This window comes from Carassius carassius, chromosome 3 (genome assembly GCF_963082965.1).
Source record: "Carassius carassius chromosome 3, fCarCar2.1, whole genome shotgun sequence".
Taxonomy (NCBI): domain Eukaryota; kingdom Metazoa; phylum Chordata; class Actinopteri; order Cypriniformes; family Cyprinidae; genus Carassius; species Carassius carassius.
In genome coordinates, this window is record NC_081757.1 from 6,224,173 (window position 1) to 6,247,603 (window position 23,431).

A 23,431-nucleotide genomic window follows, 5' to 3' on the forward strand; every position below is an offset into this window, starting at 1 on the left:
TATACATAATGAATATACACAGTACACATATATTATGTAAACAAAAACTTATGTTGGATGTGATTATTCACGATTAATCGTTTGACAGCACTAAAATTAAGCTACCTTTAGTTTGAAATTTGTCATTTTGATTACCATTTACATTATATGGATACAATTATTTATTTATTTTGTAAGTGTGAACGGTAGCATTATGGATAAAAGACTGAAAACTGATTTGTGAATAGTAGCTATATGGATAAAAGACTGAAAAACGCTGCATGCATGTGATACTATACAGTAACAGTGCTTTCCAGTAAATGTATAGTTTTGTTTTTGAGTGTAAAAGTGGCTAAGAATCATTTATAATGATCATGTTGGTTGTCAAAATATCTATAGTAAGTTTTTGGTCATGGACAAAGAAAGACTTTTTAATTAACACCTGGAAATGTGTTTGCATTCTGTTTCACTTCTATGCTTTCTACAATAACTTGGGAGCCGGGCTCACATATGAAATCAAAGGCTTTGATCAGTAGGGTTTATCTATCGATTATCCTCACGGGTCTAATCACAACAGACATCACACTTGGTGCAGCCGCCAGTAGTCTGTCTCCCTCTCAATGCCATCTGTCTGGTATGGATCCACCGGGGGGGAAATCCAGTGTTGGCAGAAGTTTCCCTTTTGAACTGATCTAAGATCAAATTCCCTTTCCACAAACCTCATTCTCAACTAAAACAACAGAAACCACAAATCTGACCTCAGATCAGCACACAATAACAAGTTTCAGCCAAATTAAGAAGCTCATCCCATGCAAACGCCCAGATTATTGAAAATAAATTGTGACCGTCGTCTTACATTTGATGTCAGCCAGCATCAACCAAAGACAGACTCATCCTGCGTTGAGATCAAATGACGCTCTGAAGTTTTAATTAAAACCTTGATTAAAGAAACGCATTCTGCATTGCATTCTGCATTCTGCATTGAAAGAAAGACGTCAATTTCTCATTACATTAAATGCACACATCAAAACACACCAATAAACACTGAAAGAAAGAGTGAGTGAAGGAGCTTGTCTTTGGTGAAGGTGTGTAGAAGCCTCTCTTTGGACTTTAATTATAATTAAGTTTATTAATCATTACCTTCAATAGTGGATTACAACCCAGGTGTGCTGAAATCCATCTGATGTTTCAAACATCAAGGAGGATATAAGGTAGTGCAACCTGAAGACAAGTATCTAGCTTAAAGTTCTCACTCTCAAACAGCAGAAATTAATACATAAAAAAGTGTCTTTTTGAAGTTGAAGCTATCTTTACTAAAAATGCTGCTCCTGGTGATTAAATTCTACATCAAGGGCAAAGGACAATGCCAACATAGCATAGGATGTCTGGAAATGTGTTTATACAACACAACTGCATTTCTAAAAAATATGGAAGCATTATTCTGACTTAAAGTAAAAAATGTGTATTTTTTATACACATAAAAAAATATTTACGGTTAATTTTTTTTTTTAAATGGCTGAAAAGGAAGTTTCATCAAATTTAGTCTCTGTACTCTCATACAAACTTATTTTAGGGTGTCTTCCCATTTAAAATGTCCATTTATAACTTTTGGTGAAAATGTTTATATGCAAAAAAAGAAATTTCAATATAAAAAGTGTAACTTACGGGTCAGCTGCATTGATGAATGTTCTGAAACTTATTTGAAACAACACAAGTCTGTGTTAAAACCTTACCAGATCTTTCTGGCATTTAATGCAGTTTCTTAATAAACATTTTATACCATTGATTGCAGCATGATGTTACGGATATGATGCATTCATGCATTTTGAGTTTTTTTTTCATTATCATAAATTCATGCTAAACAATGATACAGACATGAATTATAAATGTAAATTTATTTTACAACATTGCAAAAATATCATTTACATTGCAACTATACATGAACACAGCTTCTTCATAAAATGCGCCCATCATTTGGACTTTCAGCCAATACGCCAAAATTATGTGGTGGCCACAACTGCAAAAAAATAAAAAAAGAAGGGAAAAAGGCAGATATTTATATTTATACTATTTTATATTTATACTCTGAGGGAAAAGATGTCACTGGGGTGGTATCCTTTCAAAAGGTACACCTTTGTACTTTTTTTTTTTTATCCTAAAAGGTGCATAGAAGTACCTTGAAGGTATATATTACCCCTTAAACTGCACATATTAGTATCTAAATGGTACATATATTATGAGCTTCTGAAAAGGTATCACCCCATTGAAAGCTTTTTGTAAATTTTTTCAGAAAGTGTACATTTTATCAACATACTATGCATTATATTAGTTTAAACTTGAAATATACATTCGGAGAACAAGTGGACATTCAAGTGGAGAAAACACATCTTGTCCTTGTAAGCCCCTCCACCCCCATATCATTTGCCTCTGACTTTTCCAATCAGGGCCTGACAGAAGGTAAGGAGACCTGTTTACAGGGTCATGGCCACATGATGCTATACGAGTCGACAGCCGAAAACAGTTTTAAATGAAGACGGCACTCAATTCTGGAGACACTTACAAAATTATACTTTGAGTTCATTTATTTGCAATTTCAAATAAAATTACACTTAAGAAACGATAATTTGCACTGCTTTTTTGAGAAAAACAAACAAACTACAAAATACTACATAAAAGGGCAACAGTTCAAACTAAAAAAGCTTGTGGTTTGGCCTTTGGGAAAGTGTATAGGTCAAGAAATGAGACTGTATTGCTAATTACCTTTAAGCAAACGCGTCCTCGGATCAGGGCATAGGGAATTGGGCCATAGCTTCGGGAATCTGTGGAATTCCGAAGGTTATCGCCTTCCAGCCACACATGCCCTCTTGGTACCTAGATTACAGCAGAATTGGATGTCCAAAATGTTAAACCACCCTGCTAACTTGAGAAAATGAGTACAATTTATTCTAATTGCAGACACACTCATCTAAAATGGTCCTTTTGCCCCACTATGAAACACATTCATATGCAACACACCGTATTTTCTCCCTGGATTAGAGGATAAAGGAGAAGTTCCTCACAGTGAGAAAGTTCACTTGTCTAAACTGCTCATCTCAGATGGGAAAGGGATCATTTTTACTGACCGCTGGGGCCTCGTACCCCCCCACCCTCTTTATCCTCTCGGTGAGGGGTGAAGCCACGCCTCCGTGAGCTGCTCCATGGGTCGAGACCACGGACAGACATGCCAGGCTGGGCCGGCAACCGAGCGAAGCCTGATCCACACTGACATCAATTAGGAATAATCTCATCACACAGGGAGAGTGGGGCTGTCAAGCCCCTAATTAAGTCCCCTCCACCCCCTCTATATGTGAGGCGATGGTGAACACATCATGCTGTCATTATAAACATAACAGTATGGAGATGGCACTGACCAAAAATTTGATGAATTTTTAAAATCGTTTTTCCCCATCAAGTAGCTTTCCAAAGAATCTTATGAAGAATTCCATAGAAATCTGATACTCTTAATTGATCACACTAGATATCTAACAAAGCCGTCTAATGCAGTAATGTGTGGGAATGACTAAATATGACCCATAAAGTGATTTGCTGACCTTCTGTATTGTGAACAAATGCATCATTGACAAATGTGAAAGAATGGTGATTATAAACATATGTCTGCGTGGAGTCATCTTGCAGTCGACTCTCATTAGCATGGAAACATATGTTTGATCCCATCCACAAGAAATCTCAGCCCGTCATCATCTGCTGTTCCAAAGCGAAGCTTTGTCCTGTCTGTCAGCTAAGCATACGAGAAATCACACCATTCTGTGACCAAACACAAATGTTGACAACCCTGCGTTCAATCTTACAAATGGGAAGCATGTTAGAAACATATTACGGTTACTGATGTTGATTGTGAGAGCATGAGCATGCAACAAGGCTGTAAATATGGACTATGGACACCGAATTCTGTAGTCTATTTAGCAACTAGTTAGTAACCACCTTTTTCAAGACATGTAAAAGCTTAAAATCACAAGCGAAAAAAAATGAAACAAAACAAAAATCCATTGAATTCAGAATGATTTAACAGGCAGTTCACAAACGCAACTAATGCAAGTTTTAAGATTAGTTCCTGCAGCACTGTATTGAACTATCACACGTTTTCTCCCGTTTATAAATGTTTCCCAGGAACATGTTGTGGTTTGGAGACATGGGGTGAAAACAGCTGCCTAAGACATCCCAGCCAAATTAGTTATTAATGTTCTACCTTTGATTGACAAATCCTCCAATTACTCAAAGGCCTTTTATATATAAAAACAAACAAATTACCCTGTCATGCTAAAGACAGTATTTAAACACACTTGCCAAGACACTCTTTTAAAAAAATGTTTATGAAACATTGATATTTCAATGTTATCATGTTACAGAACTGACGTATATTAGCATTACTTCAATTATAGAAAACATGTCACATTTTGTCAGCTATAAACAAGTATCAACACAAAACAACTTCTGTGACAAAATCATGAGCATTAGAAAGAAAAATCAATAGAGTGCTCAAATAAATACAAGAAGGAAGAGCACTTACAACTACGTATGTATATATTGCTATGAATTCAATTAGCATCTTAAGATTTCATACTTGGACCACTTTTCATATATTTTGGGAGTAGAATATATGACCGCATCAGTACATTGCGATCATAATTATTTAGCAATTCTGACATTGCAATCAGTTTAGGTTGGCTAGTACAGAGCGTGAGCAAACTTCTACAATCTTGGGTCCTTTTTCATCTGAGGGTTTGTATTTCTTTACCTTAAATGACTGCAGCAACAGGCCTTTCTTTCTCTCCTTTCTCTTCATCACTTGCTCTACTCATCTGGCACTAACACTAACAGCTTCGGGAAAAATTACAGGCCAGAACCGCACATAGTCAAGGTGAACGAAACGAGTGATACAAAAAAAGCAATAACAGCTATTTCAGTGACAGGGTGGCTATGCTCTTTCTGGGCCAATAACTGAGAAACAAGCATTTGTTGTTGCCATAAGGTAAACGTTTTACCCAACGAAGGTGAAAGGATGTGCAATTCAAATGCATACACCTTAAGAGTAAACACAGTGGTTTATACAAAAAAAAAGAGAGACAGAAGAAAAAGAACTGTAAAAGGATGTAGTAAAGGAGTTCATAAAGTGTCTATGGGTTTATGGAAAGGAATCATTTCCTCAAGCAGAGCTGATTTCAGGTGCGATACAGCAGGTACTCACATAAGTGTGTGTTTTAAAGACGTCAGATGGTCCACTAGTGCAAACTTTGTCCCCTTCCAGGCCAATCACTCGTTTACAAATGTTCATTTTTGGATCAAAAGGACTTTTGGCTATTATGATATCCCCTCTGAAAGAATGTAACAGGTGAGGTCAAAATAAAGCAGATACTCAACGATTCTGCATGACACTATTATCAATAAAAGTCAAATAGAAGCTAAAGTAAGCATTTCACACTCACTTTTGTATTCGACAGAGGTGACGGCTTACTCGTTCTGAAAAAACCACATCGTGGTTAGTGATGGTGGGCTGCATGGAAGGTCCTGAACACTGTTTTGGGTAGAAATAAACTTTTATATGTATTTCTTTTACTATTAGTGGAAATACTTTGACCAAACAGCTCCAAGAAACTTACCGACACGAATTCGCCGATATACTCAAAGGCGCAGTGAGCGATGCAGCCATACTGTACGGTGTAACCGACAAAGCTAATCGTCTTCACAAAGAAACCACGAAACATCCTGACAGTCTTCAGAAATCCTGAAATAATAATAAAAAAAAAGTCTACATTTAAAAACAATTACAACCCGAATTCCGGAAAAGTTGGGACGTTTTTTAAATTTTAATAAAATGAAAACTAAAAGACTTTCAAATCACATGAGCCAATATTTTATTCACAACAGAACATAGATAACATAGCAAATGTTTAAACTGAGAAAGTTTACAATTTTATGCACAAAATGAGCTCATTTCAATTTTGATTTCTGCTACAGGTCTCAAAATAGTTGGGACGGGGCATGTTTACCATGGTGTAGCATCTCCTTTTCTTTTCAAAACAGTTTGAAGACGTCTGGGCATTGAGGCTATGAGTTGCTGGAGTTTTGCTGATGGAATTTGGTCCCATTCTTGCCTTATATAGATTTCCAGCTGCTGAAGAGTTCGTGGTCGTCTTTGACGTATTTTTCGTTTAATGATGCGCCAAATGTTCTCTATAGGTGAAAGATCTGGACTGCAGGCAGGCCAGGTTAGCACCCGGACTCTTCTACGACGAAGCCATGCTGTTGTTATAGCTGCAGTATGTGGTTTTGCATTGTCCTGCTGAAATAAACAAGGGCTTCCCTGAAATAGACATTGTTTGGAGGGAAGCATATGTTGCTCTAAAACCTTTATATACCTTTCAGCATTCACAGAGCCTTCCAAAACATGCAAGCTGCCCATACCGTATGCACTTATGCACCCCCATACCATCAGAGATGCTGGCTTTTGAACTGAACGCTGATAACATGCTGGAAGGTCTCCCTCCTCTTTAGCCCGGAGGACACGGCGTCCGTGATTTCCAACAAGAATGTCAAATTTGGACTCGTCTGACCATAAAACACTATTCCACTTTGAAATAGTCCATTTTAAATGAGCCTTGGCCCACAGGACACGACGGCGCTTCTGGACCATGTTCACATATGGCTTCCTTTTTGCATGATAGAGCTTTAGTTGGCATCTGCTGATGGCACGGCGGATTGTGTTTACCGACAGTGGTTTCTGAAAGTATTCCTGGGCCCATTTAGTAATGTCATTGACACAATCATGCCGATGAGTGATGCAGTGTCGTCTGAGAGCCCGAAGACCACGGGCATCCAATAAAGGTCTCCGGCCTTGTCCCTTACGCACAGAGATTTCTCCAGTTTCTCTGAATCTTTTGATGATGTTATGCACTGTAGATGATGAGATTTGCAAAGCCTTTGCAATTTGACGTTGAGGAACATTGTTTTTAAAGTTTTCCACAATTATTTTACGCAGTCTTTCACAGATTGGAGAGCCTCTGCCCATCTTTACTTCTGAGAGACTCTGCTTCTCTAAGACAAAGCTTTTATAGCTAATCATGTTACAGACCTGATATCAATTAACTTAATTAATCACTAGATGTTCTCCCAGCTGAATCTTTTCAAAACTGCTTGCTTTTTTAGCCATTTGTTGCCCCCGTGCCAACTTTTTTGAGACCTGTAGCAGGCATTAAATTTTAAATGAGCTAATTAAGTGGATAAAAGTGTAAAATTTCTTAGTTTAAACATTTGCTACGTTATCTATGTTCTATTGTGAATAAAATATTGGCTCATGTGATTTGAAATTCCTTTAGTTTTCATTTTATTAAAATTTAAAAAACGTCCCAACTTTTCCGGAATTCGGGTTGTATTCACAACACTGATTTTGCTATAAAGGTGATATTGTATATATGTTTGAGTTCTAAAACTCGTTAATTAATATGAAGTCTGAAATTAAAAACTAAATCTGTTTTTTTAGGAAGAGTAACAATAAATTACTTGAGTGGAAATGAAAAAACGGATAATACAATACTACAGCTTATTGATCTTAGTCATTTTCATTGTCATTTTAAGTCAAAATGTCACCTGCATAAAAATTAAGCATGTATAAATGATTTTGAAAATTGACTAGTCAGTGAGGCATCTGAATGGCTAGTTGAATTGATATTGGGATATATATATTATTTATATACATTTCACTGGTATTTCATAATATCCTTGGAGAAGATTTTAGCATGCTAAAAGTTTTTATAAAATAGAATACGTTTGTATATTAAAAGCCATTTTCAGTATAAAGCTGAATAAAATAAAATATAAACATTACATGAAAAATGTAAGGTAAATCAATCTTAGAAAGGCTGAAAATTAGAAACAACTGGCATATGTTTACACAGAAGTCCTAAAGTTATAAATGATATTAATAACTGACAACAGTATAAACTTAAATAACACTGGTATATGGTAGATTCAAGACCCTGAATTTAGAATATAGCATCACATTACCATTTTTATGAATTATTTTATTACTAGTTGACGATTCTAACCCATTCTTAATGAGAACCACATCTCTGGAGCACATGCTTGAACCACTACAATGCAGCTCCAAATGAAAACCTTCAAAATTTCTTAATTGGAAAACTCACACAGTGACGAAACCTGATGACAGAGGCCTGTGCCAGAGGGTCAAAAGAGGGTTTTAAACACTTTGTCACTGAGGTGGTGTTGGTGGGGAAATGCACCTCACACATTTAATGGCTAACGGTTAAAACTGTGAAACCAAAGTGATCATTAGAGATGGTGTTTCATTCTCAAGAGCCTCTACAACCCATCAACAAGACACAAAGAGTGACCCCTGGGCGTCTGACCCTGTCTCAGACAACCCAATCTACACCTGTGGGAGCAGGTAATGGCGCTAGCAGGCACAGGTTCATTTGCTCAGGCTGAAAAAAAGAGAGTTACGCTTTGGCCATAGCAACAGAACGTGAGGTCTTTTGTTTGTCCTCACACCCCAGCACTTTAACTGATAAAACTGTGGTGCGTTGTCTGAATAAACAGTCCATCCTCTCTCAAACTATTGACTTTTCCTTGGCCATCAAGCTAGCAGCATGCGCGAGTCAATAAAGGTCGTGTTTGGATGTGTGTACACTCTTAAAGGAATAGTTCACCTCACATTTACTCACATCAGGCCATCCAAGATGTAGATGAGTACATTTCCTCATCAAACAGATTTGGTGAAATTCAGCATCACCGATGAATACTCTGCAGTGAATGGGTGCCGTCAGAATGAGAGTCCAAACAGCTGATAAATCCATCACAATAATCCACATGACTCCAGTCCACCAGTCTTATAAGAAACAAAGGCATCATTAGGGTGAAGGTGAGTAGATTTTTAGCAAATTTTCATTTTTGGGTGAACTATTCCATTAAAAATAATAGTTTGAGAAGAGGGCAATAGAAGAACCATTGTGGGTTCCCCAAAGAACCTTATGTGCAGAGGAAAGATTATCCATTTATCTTAAAAGGTTATTCATGGAACCATCAATGCCAACAAAAAATGTTTATTTTTAAGAGTGTACACATCCTCAAAATCTCGGCTCAAAAGATAACCAAACACTTCAACAGCGTTTGTCAGTTGTCGAACTGCTTTTCAACAAGAAACTCAATCAAGCTCTTGCACAATTAGAAAACAAATCTTCAGGAGAACAACATCACTGGATGTCCAATGAAGGATAAACCTCAATCTTTTCTCCTGAAACAAGCCAAAAGAATGAAGGCGACCCAGCAGAGCAGAAACTGAACGAAACCGAGCCCTATCCCAAAAGCCCCTATTGCCTCGGGAATGACATCTCCAATATGGGGCGGAATTAATCCTTCTGTCCCCTACTTCCTCCATCTCAGTCCCAGGCCAAGTGTCAGGTGTCTGTCTCCGTGTGTTATGGAAAGTGCTACACCTAATCCCATTACCCACCAGCCACCTCCTCGCCCCATACCTCTGTCCCCTGCTCCCCTCTCTTCCACACCTTTGAATCCTCATAATTACGTCTGATACCCCCAACACAAACAGGGTGTACGAGAGTTAGCTGCTCTACCCAAAGGCCCCCTCCGTCCAGTGATGTTTCTGCCTGACTGGACGTAGTCGTATCTCAGGGAGGCTGTGAAAGGGCCAGCTGTTGTTTTGCTAATCAAACTCCAGGGTGGGGCGAACAAACTATTGTTTCTGAGTAGGGGTGTGAATTGGCACTGGTTTCACGATTCAATTCGATTACGATTATCATGTCAACGATTCGATTCAATTCGATTTCACGATGCATCACGATGCATTCTTTGCAACCTCGGTTTTCAATAATCCTGCACATTGCTACATTTTCATCAGTAAATAGTCTACAAGCAGTTAGATATTTGAACTCCCTTTTTATTTTATCTGCTTCAAATAAAGCTTAAGTCTGAACAGAGTAAATACACTAGTAAATGAACACTAGTATTAAGTGAACACTAGTGAATAAATACTAAAGGCACATGAAACTGTCAAGTACTAAATACATTTAAAATGCAGTGTACTACTTCAAAAAGTATTTAAATGTTAACAAATGTATAAAAATTTACTTACCGTATTTTTCGAACTATAAGTCGCACCTGAGTATAAGTCGCATCAGTCCAAAAATACGCCATGACGAGGAAAAAAACATATATAAGTCGCACTGGACTACCGTCTACAGCCGCGTGAGGGCGCTCTGTGTTTTCAGTGGTAGACTACAGGAAAACTGAGCAGCATAGAGCGGCCTCTCGCGGCTGTAGATGGTAATGTTTTCTCTTGGTTCATTTCTCTCGGTTCATGTCAAATTAATTTTGATAAATAAGTCGCACCTGACTAGAAGTCACAGGACCAGCCAAACTATGAAAAAAAGTGTGACTTATAGTCCGGAAAATACGGTAATTTATAACCCATTATAAATAGTACAGTCTTCAAAACTAAAACTAAAACTCTAATATACAACATAAAATCAAATAAATATAAAATAACAGCACTGGGCACTTCCTGAATGTAGCAAACATTCAACTAAATTTAAGTCTGCACACAACAGACAACAGAGCATTTAGAACTAATAAATACAGATCTGATCTGGTTATTTTCTTCCCTTTCTCTGAGTTGTGCGGCAGAGTTGATATTGTTTGAACTATCGTTGGCTGAGCTGGGTCGGCCTTTGGGCCAGCTGCCGTCAGCATCTCAGGGTGAAAATATCTAACATGATTTCTTAAGTTAGTCGTATTCCCAACATTTTTTATTTCAGCTTGACAGGTTTTACACACCGCATGTGTCCTCTCCAGCTCGTCGTGCCTACAATTTGTTTATAAAAACCAAAATGTGCCCAGATCTCAAATTTAAAATTTGTAGGTGCATTTTTTTAATATTTGCGTATGTGTTTTACCTCCTTCCGCCATTTTAAACTCGCATGACTGAAACGCGTATATGCGAATGACGTCATAGGCTATAATCTGGTCTATTACTGCATCGATGCAAAATTGTCCATGTCCACATTGCGATGCATCGATTAATTTCAACACCCCTATTTCTGAGTTGTTTTCCCTGGCAGTTGATAGCGGGCATGGATTCTTTGCCTAAACTATAACATATATGCTCACCTTTTAAACCTCTATAAAGCATCTTTTGGGATGTAGGCTACAATACAGAGTAACCTTTAGCAACGGAGTTCTGCAGTTTACATTCATGGGGTGAGGCTCTCAAAAAACAGCTTTTCTGTTATCTGTTTGAATGTATGGCTTGATTCATGGAGAGTGAATTAGAAAAGACTTCTGACAAGATTTTGCTGCGCACCCTGTCTAAATACTACAGCATAGCACACTGTCAGCATATAAAGCAATAAAGTACAGCCTTTTTAAAATAATAAAAAAGATATGTAAACCTATACTACCTTAAAAACAAAAAGGGCACATTATGATAAAAAATAATATAAAATACTTTTACTCAGTAAAGATGCATTTTATTGATCAGTGAAAGTATAAGGACATTTTTTATGTTACAAAAGACATCCCAATAGAATGATTTCTGTAGGATCATGTGACAATGCTAACATTGAGCTTTGCATCGCAGGAATAAATTCCATTTTAAAATATATTCAAATAGAAAACAGTTATTTTAAATTGTAATAATATTTCACAATATATTATGTTTTTTTTACTGTATTTTTAATCAAATAAATGCAGCCTGGTTGAGCATATGATACTTCTTCTAGAAACATGAAATCTTACCAACCACAAACTTGAACTATAAATAAAACTAATGGACAATAGCCAACTACTCAACACCATTCAGATTCTGATAAAAACAAAGGATTTTGATCCAGAACTCTATTCCCTCTAGTTCTACCCATCGATTTCCTTCAAACTGATTGGCTCTCTCTCATTCTCGCCCTGACCTCAAGAGACTGTCTGTAACGCAGACCAGCTCGGCAGAATGTGTGGCAGAGAACACAGCGTCCTCAACTACGTCTAATCGTCCAATCACCAGCACCATCACTGTTGTGGGCGTCCAGCATAGGTGAGGATTAAGGATTTAGCATAATACGATTACACGGCCAGTGAATGATATCAAGAGACAGTCCATATGCGGCCGCCTGGTTTTCCACTGGCACCCTGTGTGTGTGTGTGTGTGAGAGAGAGAGAGAGGCTGGGTGAGTCAGCTGCTTACTAGCCCAAATCAAACAGACCTTCAGACAATTGAGATTAAATCTCTATTTCTGAACATTCCCCTGTGTGTTCTGCCACATGATTCCCCGGGCAGGGAAGTGACAGAACAAAAATGAATTTTATCTAACAATTGGATAATTAACTCCAAGTCTCCCCTTAATCCAGGATTACACAGTACAATGTATACATTTGCTACACAGTCACATAGAGTATCTCAGGAGAGCCATCTGTGGCCCCCAAAACCCATAATGCAACAGAAGGGAAAAAGTGTTCCCAGAGAGCTCAGAAGCAGGTGGCATCAAAATGCAGTTTTAATCATATACATCTGATCTACAACAAACTTCTGAAATTGAACACATCTAATGTGCTAACACTCCGCTGACCTCCTGAAAGAGCAAAGAAAATAAACAGCAGCCCAGGTGACACTGGAGAGCAGGCTACCATTGTTCAGGATCGCCGGACATTCAGAATGAAAAGCAGTACAAAAAAAAATAAAATGGTTAAGACAACAGATATTGAAAAAATTAATAATTTATTATATATATATATATATATATATATATATATATATATATATATATATATATATATATATATATATATATTCTAATTTATAATACACTACTGTTAAAAAGACTGGTATATTTTTTAATTTTTTTTATTAAAAAATTTTTTTGTATGTCTTTGAAAGGTGTTTCTTATGTTCATACACCAAGGATGCAATTTTTTAATTCATAAATACAAAAAAAAGAGCAATATTGCGAAATATAATTACAATTTAATACAACTATTTTCTATTTTCTAATATATTTTAAAAAGTAATGTATTCCTGTGATGGCAAAGCTGAATTTTCAGCATCATAACTCCAGTCTTCAGTGTCACATGATCCTCCAGAAATCATTCTAACATGATGACCTTTTGAATAGCTGCATATAAACTGTACTATAAAATATTTTTGTTTGTTTTGTTTAGTTTTTTTCAGTTTCTGAATGGTGATACATACTGGGATTTAGAGAGGCAATAAAAAAAATCTTAAATTGTGTGTAAACTTTTAAATATTCTGAGCAAAAAAACAGGAACTCAATCCCAAGGCCTGCTTCACAGCTTCTTATCACAGCCTATCTGAATTCAGACATACATGAGGAGCTCGATTTTGGGAGCTTCTGCGGGACTTAAGAAGACTACATAGATACGTATAGTGTTAACTAAGACGGCGTTCCCCCGAGAACCCAGATGGAAGGAAACTGAGGAGGGGGCACCTCTCTGATGTTCTCGATCTGTGTGGCAGAAGGCAGATGAGGGTGGCCTCGCATTGCTCTCTTTATTCTCATTGGTCCTCTGTGTCCAGTGAAAAGGATCGGAGATCCTGGAGATTTGGCAATCGGGAGGCTATCAGCGCAGCTATCGAAACGGGGCTGGCACCTGGTTGGTTGATGGAGGACAGATGTCTGGATTTATGACATAAAGGATGTCTTTCTCCATCACTTGATTTGTACAACAGTCTAATGGAAATCAAATGAATTTTAAAAGGCAGATAACGACTAAAGCCAATTACAGTCAATCCCCATAAATATGAACAAAAGCGAAGCGATTTCAAAGGATGCTGAGCTAGTTCTGTAACAATGACGTGACATAAATAGACTAATCTTTATTGAAATGACCTTTGACTGCAGTCTGAACCCAAACGAACAGATCTTATCGGATGTCCCAAGTTAGAACCTATGTTTTGGCTAAAAGAGAAATCTTACAATTCTCTATTAACTAAATGCCCATCCCTAGCACCGATTTTTTTTTTTATTAGCCTGCTTTGTTTTTACATTATAGATATTTTTTAATTCATATAGGAAAAAAACACAGATTAATCCAGCTTTCAGAGCAGAGCGTAAAATGACCTTCCTGTGGGTCACAAATAATAGTAACCACAGCCCTATAATTGTCCTGGCATCCAAGATTATTACTTTCCTTTCAACACTAACGCAAACAAACCTTCCGTAGATGACAATCTAACTTCCCTTCTGAGCAATGCCACTATATTCTTCACCTCAGATTGTGGTAGCAGAGAGAATCACGCTTGGGGAAACTCAAACAAGTGCTCAGGAAACATCTGACATGTTATGACTGTTAGTATTAGCACTGTGTGGAACAATATGAGCTGATAAAGCTGACATCATAAAAATAACATAAGCCATACCAGCATTTGGACAAACTAAAAAGAGCACCTAAACAATAAAGGGACCTGTCTAGAGGATAACTAGATTAAACACTTTTCTGAATGACAAAACTAATATATGGAAGTTAATTACTGATTTACATATGTTTAATGATGTGAGAAACTACCACAGTCAGTAATATTATGGGTCATAGACGAGACGTCCCAATTTTGGTGGCCTCATCAGATTAAATCTACTAAATATTTATAACACAGAAAGCATATTAAGGATGCAAATGTCTACTTTAATGTTTCAAATGACTTCCGTGTAAATAAAATGTCAAAATGTGGGTAAAACAATGTTCTATTATCATTCAGCATAATAGATATTTTATATAAAAATTAAACATGCTTATTCTGACCTATACTTCTTAAAATATACAAACATACACTTTTCAGGCTTCTTTGATGAAAAGAAAGTTCCAAACAAACAGCATTTGTTTCAAATACAAATCCTTTGTAACATTGTAAATGTCTTTACCAGAATCTAGTAAACTGTATTTCCTAGATTACTATGTATTAATAAATAAATAAATATAATAAATATAATTTTTTTTAAATAACACAATTAAAATGACAGCTTCAGTATTAACAATGTGGTTCTAAAAGAAGCTCTGATTTGTGCACTAACGTTATATTTTCTAAGTCTTGTCTAAAGCACAAGGGCATCATGATTTTCTTATGGCTCAGTATACACGATCTACTGCAGGAATATCACGTGTGATGGAATTATAATAAACGATACAGTCATTTGTACAGTAATCCTACCTGATTCATGTCAACTGAAAGCGGGATGTTTGTATTTCTCGATCACACGTTCACTACGCAGCTGCAGTCAACCTTGAACTCCATTGCATCATCGTCTTTGAACAAGTCTCCTTCTGATTGGCTAAGAAAAGAGCAATTCAGTCGCTGATTGGCTGTAGCGTAACTGACGTTGCTGTCAACACCAGAAAAACATGGCGGCTCCCTTGAGAGGCATGGCTGGTTCCAGCAACACAGGCAACACAACTAGTTTAAAAAAAGCCCGCAGCAAACTAGTTTCTATCCCTGGTACAAGACCGTCTGTACAGAACGGACAGCTCTTAGTGTCATCTAGCGTCAGTTCGTTTGACTACGTGATTGGTCAGTACAATTCACTCGGTTTAAGCTCATTGTCAAGTGGATGTGCACTATATTCATATTTTTGCACTCCACCTCATATTTATTAGTAAATCTAGAAATACTTTCCCATTAATATATTTTTTGTCACACTTAATGTATGCAAGCAGTATGATATAAGACCTCACTCAGAAATGCCTTGATTCCTTCGGTTTATCTATTATTAAGGGTGTAATTAAATATCATTATATTGTATGATGTGTGTGCGTGTGTGTGTGTGTGTGTATATATATATATATATATATATATATATATATATTATATAGTAATATATGCTATACAATATATATATAGTGTATTTTTTAAGTGTAGTATTTCAATTTTTATTATTGAACATTTCTCATGGAATTCTTTGTCACTTTTTACAGTGTGTACATGCCAAGATAAAGTAATAATTACAGAATCTATAACTTACAGGACCTAAATGTATATTTTAGAGAAAATTTGAAAATTAAGAGAAATGTTTAATAATAATAATTGAAATATATTTCAATATTTCAAATATAAACTTTATTTCAGTTTGTAATAAAGCTACTTGCTGGGCTTACCTTCAAGCATAATAATGCAAAATGTTATCTGGTAAGGAAAATGTTTATTTTATTGCAGGTTTATGTGAGCTTTTCTGATGATGTTATGGGGATATCTTTGTCTTCTGTAGTGTATGGTATTGGTTGATATTACTGTGTTCTGTCATTAAATCATGTGCACTGTTCTGTAGGTGGAGGCCTGGCGGTTGGAACTCTGCTGCTTGTAGGTGAGCAATGAAGCAATTTCTTTATACTGTCATGTCAGTAGGTTGTTGAAAAACTTATTATTTCTGGCTATTATGTTTGCACTCATCCAATGTTATGCATGTCATAATGGTTAATAAAATTATGGGTAAGATATCTGATTACTAAAAAATAATGTTTTTATTAGTATATAGTACAAAACCAAAGCCAATGAAACGCAAAAGCATCTAACCAGATGTGCAAATAGCAATAGTGCGTGCATATTATGTAATTCCTTAATAATAATGTAGTTGATTTTCATTCTAAAAATTACGATTCAGTAGGCTGATAGATATGGTGATAACTCTGATTACAGTTTAAATGTGGTTTTTTGAAATTCTGTAAAGAAAACTGCAGCTTACCTAAGTAGAGAGGTTAATTTTGAGGATGTTTCTGTTGCTACTCATCTTTTTATATATATATATATAAGCTTATGAAAATTTGACACTTTACACTGTAGTACATGACTGTCATTTATACAGTACAGACCAAAAGTTTGGAAACATTACTATTTTTAATGTTTTTGAAAGAAGTTTGTTCTGCTCATAAAGCCAGCATTTATTTGATCAAAAATACAGAAAAAACTGTAATATTGTGAAATATTATTACAACTTAAAAAAATAGTTTTCTATTTGAATATACTTTTAAAAAATTATTTATTCCTGTGATGCAAAGCTGAATTTTCAGCATTATTACTCCAGCCTTCAGTGTCACATGTAACATCCAGTCTATCACATGATCATTTAGAAATCATTCTAATATTCAGATTTTTTATGAGTGTTGGAAACAGTTCTGCTGTTTATATGCTGATTATATATATATTATATATAATATTTATTTAGAATAGTGAATCATTTTGATGTGGCTCATCATTGTCAACACATATATTCATGGGGATCTTATATCTTTATGGCCTAATTTCTATTCTTTGCATTTTTTTGTCATATTGAAGTAATTCTTTCACTTCATTGAAAGTGGATTGGTCATGGTTCTTTATGATGTATCATAAGACTCTTTATGAGTCCTGTCTAGGTCACTCATGTCACCAACACGTGACCCACATGTGTATCAAGCAAGTAGATGTTTATACATTCTAAATTAGAAAGAAATTATCTTCTTAAATGGTGTGCTGTAGCTTTATCTAATATACAACAAATTGTATCCTTTTTTCATAATCTAAAAAAAAACTAAAAAGATAAAAAAATAACTATAAAAGTGAAGGGTATATTTTTTGTTAAAAAGTTGTACTAAAGAAAATGGTAAAAAAAAATTTTTTTTTTTTTTTTTATCTTAACACCACCTGTCATTGGTTAGTTAAATAGATAGCTCCGCCCCACATTTAAACCACTGGTTGAGCCAGTGTTGCTGTGTTAGAATGGGATACTAAAACATACATAAATATTTTATTGTGCTTATGTTAGGTAATCGGTTCAACTTTCTGCATATTATGCTAGCATAAATTATTTGAATATAGAAAAATACACAGATTGAACGGTTCGATGCAACAGTATTTAAAATACACGATAGAAGTGTCCCCAGTAGTTGCACATTTAATTCCGATTTGTATTACCAGTGCCATTGTGAATCAGTGGGACTCAGACAGCAAACATATGGAACCAGGAGCGCAGAAGTGTTGACCCAAATTTCCCCTGCAGCTTTGAGTGACTGACTCACACTCACTGCACACATGCACACTCACACACACACACACACACACACTCCTACGGTCTTACACACATGCTGAAGTATGGCTTGCATTATTCTTTCTCCAAAAGAGACACCCTCTCTTCTCTGCATCAGAAAAGATAGGAAGTCTCTCGATGTCCCACCTCTTAGGTGACTGATATGTGCCAGAGTTGTGTTGTCTCTACAGCAGAGTTATGCACCCCCAACACATCTCGTCCCGCCCCCAAAACACCCCCGCAAGGCTAATAGCACCCGCAGGTTTCATTTGTAAGGCACCATAGAAACGCCACCACAATAGGCCCCATCTTGAGTGGGCCCATCTGGGTGTCTTTGTCAGGGCTGCTGAAAGCCACAAAGGCCTGCTGACCTAGAAATACATCAATAAGGGAGAGGGGAGTTCTTCCAATGACAAATTGAAGAGCTGAGGAATTGTTTTTTTCCTTTATTGGTGATGGAATATGAGAGACATCCAGGTTTGTGGGCAGAATTGGGATGAGGACAGGAAATCCCTCGTTCCGTCCTGCTGTTGGAGGAATCCTTCAGAGGTCACACAGTGGCTTTTGATCCGTGTGGGTTTAAGGGTGTTTGTAAAGAAGAATGAAAGGTTGAAACTGTCAGTGTGTGTTTTTTTGTTTTTGCTGGAGAGGGGAAAAGGCAGTCTGTGAGTGATTCTGAGCTGGCCATTGCTCAACTCTGTAACAGGAAGTCTATTTTTATTATTATTATTATTATTATATCAGTTCTAAACCAATTAGGCCAGTTACTTTGTTTTTTAATTTAATAACAAAATACTAAATATACAAAAATGTTGATGAAAAGTGCAGAGTTCATGCAATTTATATATAAAAAAAGTTTTTATTAAAAAAATGATGAATAAAAGACATTTTAAAATATATGAACCGAGATAAGTTATTTTAAATCATAACAATAGTTCAATAATAGTATTCCTGTTTTTACTGTGTTTAAAAGTGCATTAATTAGAATGCATGAAAAAAATAATCTTTGGTGAGAATAAGCAACTTCTTTCCAAAACATTAAAAAGGCAAAATCTTACAGACCCAAATTTTTAAATGCTACTGTAACTATCGGATAACATTTCTGTAACTTACATAATTAAACAATAAAGTAACTGCACTATGCATAATTCTATATTGTATTTAATGTATTATATTTTATAAAACTAGTATTATGTTGTACAGTATACATTGCTGTGGAAATGGTTTACATAAAATCACGGTTTATCTTTTTTTTTTTTAAGGAATCATTTTGACATTTGATGAATCAAATGACAAAAATGAATCCATTTGAATTGATATATAATGGATAATTGAGTTGGGCGTTTTTGATTATTGATTATTGCCAAGCCAGCAGCTGCCACTGGAATGAGTTTGAAATGCTAACAAATAACCTTCTCCTCCTCCAACTATTTTAGACCTTTCTGTTCCTTAATAAGGGTGTTAATATGTACAAAAATTTGTAAAACACAGTTATAGTGATGACATTTTGAAGGCATTAGTAATCCCTAATAATATTTTTTGTCTGTCACTGAAGGTTCGTCACAGGGTTGAAGACTTAGTCAAGTATTGAACATCTGGTTTACAGATCAAGACAGGTGTTCTTTTTTCTTATACTAATCCGTTCAGCTTGTACATTTCCACTACAGGAGGAATTGTGTCATATTCACACTTCTCAGGTTGAGTGTAGCTGCTGATGGATGCCGAATCCATTACAATCACATTGGCCTCTTACCCCAAAGCGTCTAGTGTGTTTGGCATCACTAGCAACCAGAATAAACAGTTGTTTTCTTATTTCATCTGAGGTTAGTCTTGTTTTTGCTCTATGTGTTGGGATTATTAGAGAATCTGATGTGATAGTGACTCTCTGACAGTCACAAGGTGCGTCAAAAGGCTCAGCGCTCATGTTTGGGTTGGTAAATGTGGCATTGATGGTGATTCGTGTTCACAGAGGAGGACTCCTTTGACAGCTACTCCCGCATGCTGCTCAAGTACTTCCTGGCGGAGGGAGTTGTGTGCGGACATGAACTCCTCCTGGCATCCGCCCGAGATCTCCCTGATGAGATCATGCAGGTATGAAGAAAATCAAATCAAGTGTTCACACTCTGCCTGTTTGACACTTTGGTCAGGTTTTTTGGTTCTGTGAACTCCAAACACATCAAAATCCATTATTTACAGCCGTATTCTTTTTATATAACTAGTACCTGGCTCTCAAAACAATAAACCTGGAGAAATCTGCGTGTCTTTTTCAGTAAAATGATTTTCTCAGCATTGGTCAGGGACCGTGTGACAGAACATGACACAATGTCTTAATGTATTGTTATGACTGTGCTATAGTCTGATTTCTGTATCTACTTTTGGTCTAAGGACTTTTTGAAACTGTTTGGAATAGAATACCATAGTCAAAGTAGTCTTAGTCTACAATTTTCATATGAAAATAAAGAAAACTTTTTGAATGAGAAGGTGTGTCCAAACTTTTGGTCTGTACTGTATATAATTTTTTTTTTTTACTTTATTATTATTATTAGTAGTAGTAGTAGTAGTAGATTTTATTTAACTTATTTTACATTGTTTGCACCTTTGGTATTTGACCATTTTATCTATTTATTTATTCACATCTTCTTGGTTTATTATTTAATCAGTCACATTTAATTTTATTTTATTTTACATCATTCACAGAGTAAGACTGTAAGGCATCAGTGTAGTTTAAAATGTGCATACTGTTTCTTGTCCTGCATTTAAAAAGTTGAGCTCTAGGCAGTAGTCATGTCTAGTGTGTAGTGTGCTTTTAAGCAGTACACTAATATTCCATTACAAACATAGCCAGTGTTTTCTCTCTCTTCTCCTCCCCATCTAAGCTTTGATAGACTTGGATGTTTTTGTGTGAGAGCTCAGGGAGTTACCTGTGAGCGTTAACGAGTTTCACCTTAATGACAGTGGACAGGAGTTCCTCTCTCGCCGGCCCCTGATTGGCCCCCAGTCAACACAAGCTTAATGAGGGCCTGTTGTTGCCCTTCAGACAGTTCCTGCATTGAGCTGTTATTTGTGTAACAGTCTCTGGTTTTTGTTATTGCATGGTCTGTATGAACATTCCCCTAAGGGACACAGTCCTCACCTTCTTTTTGCCATTTTTTGGCATTAACGACAGCATCAACCCTGTTGTTTAAACAACAGCTTTTAATGTGTTCGCACCATTTTGTGTTTATTCATATTTTTGGCTTGGGTTTGTAACTTGACATTAATTTCCCCTTTCGTAGAGAGCACTGGCCAAGCTACTGGCTACTTAAACTAGCTTTAGTCTGCCTAGATACAGTGTAAACAATTTTATTTTTTAAAATACAAGCAATACATCGTAAATGTTATTCCAAATGTTCCATAAATGCTGTTTCAATTTTAAATGCTTCTCTAATGATTTTCGTAAAAGCTCAGGTAAAAAGTCTTTCCTTATTCAGAAGACATTTATGAACTAGTATATACAAATTAAAGACTTTGATTTCACTGTGTGCAAAAAAGTTATTGACATTATTCTGACATTATAACTTTTTCTTTAATTTTCTTGTCTAAAATACATTTCAAAATTATTGTTGTTATTAGTAATAGTAGTATATCAATTATTTAATTAATTTTCTGTCTTTTCACACACACACACACACACACATAATATATATATATATATATATATATATATATATATATATATATATATATATATATATATATATATATATATATAAATAGGAACTCCCTTCTCCAATTGTGGATAATGTTGCCGGCATGAAGATGAGCGAGGGTCAGTTTCAGCCAAGTGACCCAGAGAATCCAGACACAATGAAAATTGCCTGGCGCTACCAGAACCAACCAAGAGTTCAGGTAAAAGACCATCGGTCCTTTTATTTAATAAAATATTGAGAAATCAACCGCACACATTCACAATGATTTAAATATACAGTATATATATTTTTGTATTAATTGTATGATGCAGCGGTTCTCAGCTAATTTTGCTTCCGGACCCAGGTTTACATTTTAGATGACCTGCATTGGAAAGCTAAATTGTTAATTTAATAATTATCCAGTAAACAAATGCCCTTAAAATTACACATGGAATTGTATTATAATTCTTACTTTGTCAGGAATTTATTGTACAAATGCATTGTGGTTGGCACAAGCAATATTAATCTCCGTTGCGAATGAAATACACCAGTGTTATTATAGTTAACTAAAACAATACAAACATTTTGGTTTCTCAAAATAAAACTTGAAGTCTTGTTTGTCTAGCTTCAATGCAAAAATGCAGCGGCGTTTGATTAGACGTACAACTTTCACTATCAACAATGAAAGCTATGGACAGAATTTAGTCTGTCTTTTAAAAAAACTGACAAACCTCTTTATTTTACTTCGCTACCCATGCAAGATTATGTGGTAAATTAGTTGCATTTTCATATTTGCATTATTTTGCATTCAGCATTATTTAATACCTGCTCAGAAATGCGACCCGTTTTTGGAGTGGACAACCGCTTAAAAACATGCTAAGAACAGTGGGTTGGAAAAATAGTGTCCTATAATAAATATATCAATTCCTACCCACCAAGCGCTGTGAATGGGCTTTGGCTGCTCTCATTCACAGTTTAGGTGGATTACTCACGCTTAGCTGGTTATAGGTGGACTTAAAACCCAAGAAGACAGGAGGACATGGAGCTTGTATTCAACCTCAAGCTCTTTACAATAGACCAGCAGCCTCCAGCACCCCCAAATCCCTTCACAGCCCTTGCCATGGCATCCATGCACCCCTCTTTCTTCCATTTTCAGAAAAGACCTCTGCTGCCAGCCCATAATCCAGATTGCTATGGAGATTAAGGGGGACACTAGTGAGTCCCCGACGTTTTTACTCTTTCTGTCTGCATTTTTGGACCCCTTCGCTCATTCTCTACCATTTTTTCCTTCTACTTCTCATTGGATATTTTCAGTCTCGTTTCCTTATTTCGTCCTCCCCCTTCCTCAGAGGGGATACTTACCCTCCTTAACCTTTATCATACCTCTGTCCTCTTCACAAAGCACCAGTAAATCTAGTAAGGGATTTGCATCCTAAACATATAGCACCCCCATCAATTTCTTGTTCTCAATGGAGATGCCAGATCAAAGTTCAATCAGTCAAAAACCCATGCCGTAACGTTAAAGGGGTCGACCCGACCGTCCCACTAAACCAGGATGAGCGGCAAGCTGTCAATCTCCGAAGAGTCACTGATCCAGATCAGGAGAAGATTAGGGGCTCACCTCGCTGCTCATTAGAAACTCTGGAGCAAAAACCAGACCCCCTCACAACCTGAGAAAACATCTGCCCACTTGCAAGT

The 23,431-nt window shown here is 36.3% G+C and overlaps 1 protein-coding gene and 1 pseudogene across 2 annotated transcripts; one reads left to right on the forward strand and one right to left on the reverse strand.

The window, feature by feature from the left end:
* Positions 1–1,855: 1,855 nt before the first annotated feature.
* Positions 1,856–15,304, reverse strand: immp1l (inner mitochondrial membrane peptidase subunit 1). 2 transcript variants are annotated; one of them, XM_059526694.1, is made up of 7 exons: positions 15,221–15,304; positions 8,718–8,881; positions 5,637–5,761; positions 5,463–5,551; positions 5,225–5,351; positions 2,740–2,850; positions 1,856–1,996 (listed from the first exon to the last, which is right to left on the reverse strand). In XM_059526694.1, exons 3-7 carry the CDS (start codon positions 5,739–5,741, stop codon positions 1,934–1,936), a joined length of 495 nt encoding a protein of 164 aa, XP_059382677.1. In that variant the 5' UTR covers positions 5,742–5,761; positions 8,718–8,881; positions 15,221–15,304; the 3' UTR covers positions 1,856–1,933. The 2 variants fall into 2 exon arrangements, with proteins under 2 accessions (XP_059382677.1, XP_059382685.1); XM_059526702.1 differs by lacking the exon at positions 8,718–8,881 and having other exon boundaries at positions 15,221–15,229.
* An 82-nt stretch (positions 15,305–15,386) lies between these two features.
* The window catches only part of LOC132128680 (elongator complex protein 4-like), a 54,991-nt pseudogene continuing 46,946 nt past the window's right edge, over positions 15,387–23,431 (forward strand).

Coding starts and splice junctions, on each gene's coding strand:
- immp1l (XM_059526694.1), bottom strand. CDS start 5,741: ATGTTTCGTGGTTTCTTTGTGAAGACGATTAGCTTTGTCGGTTACACC. Junction 5,352..5,462: donor CACCTCTGTCGAATACAAAA/GTGAGTGTGAAA, acceptor ACATTCTTTCAG/AGGGGATATCATAATAGCCA. Junction 1,997..2,739: donor GAGGACGCGTTTGCTTAAAG/GTAATTAGCAAT, acceptor ATTTTTTTGCAG/TTGTGGCCACCACATAATTT.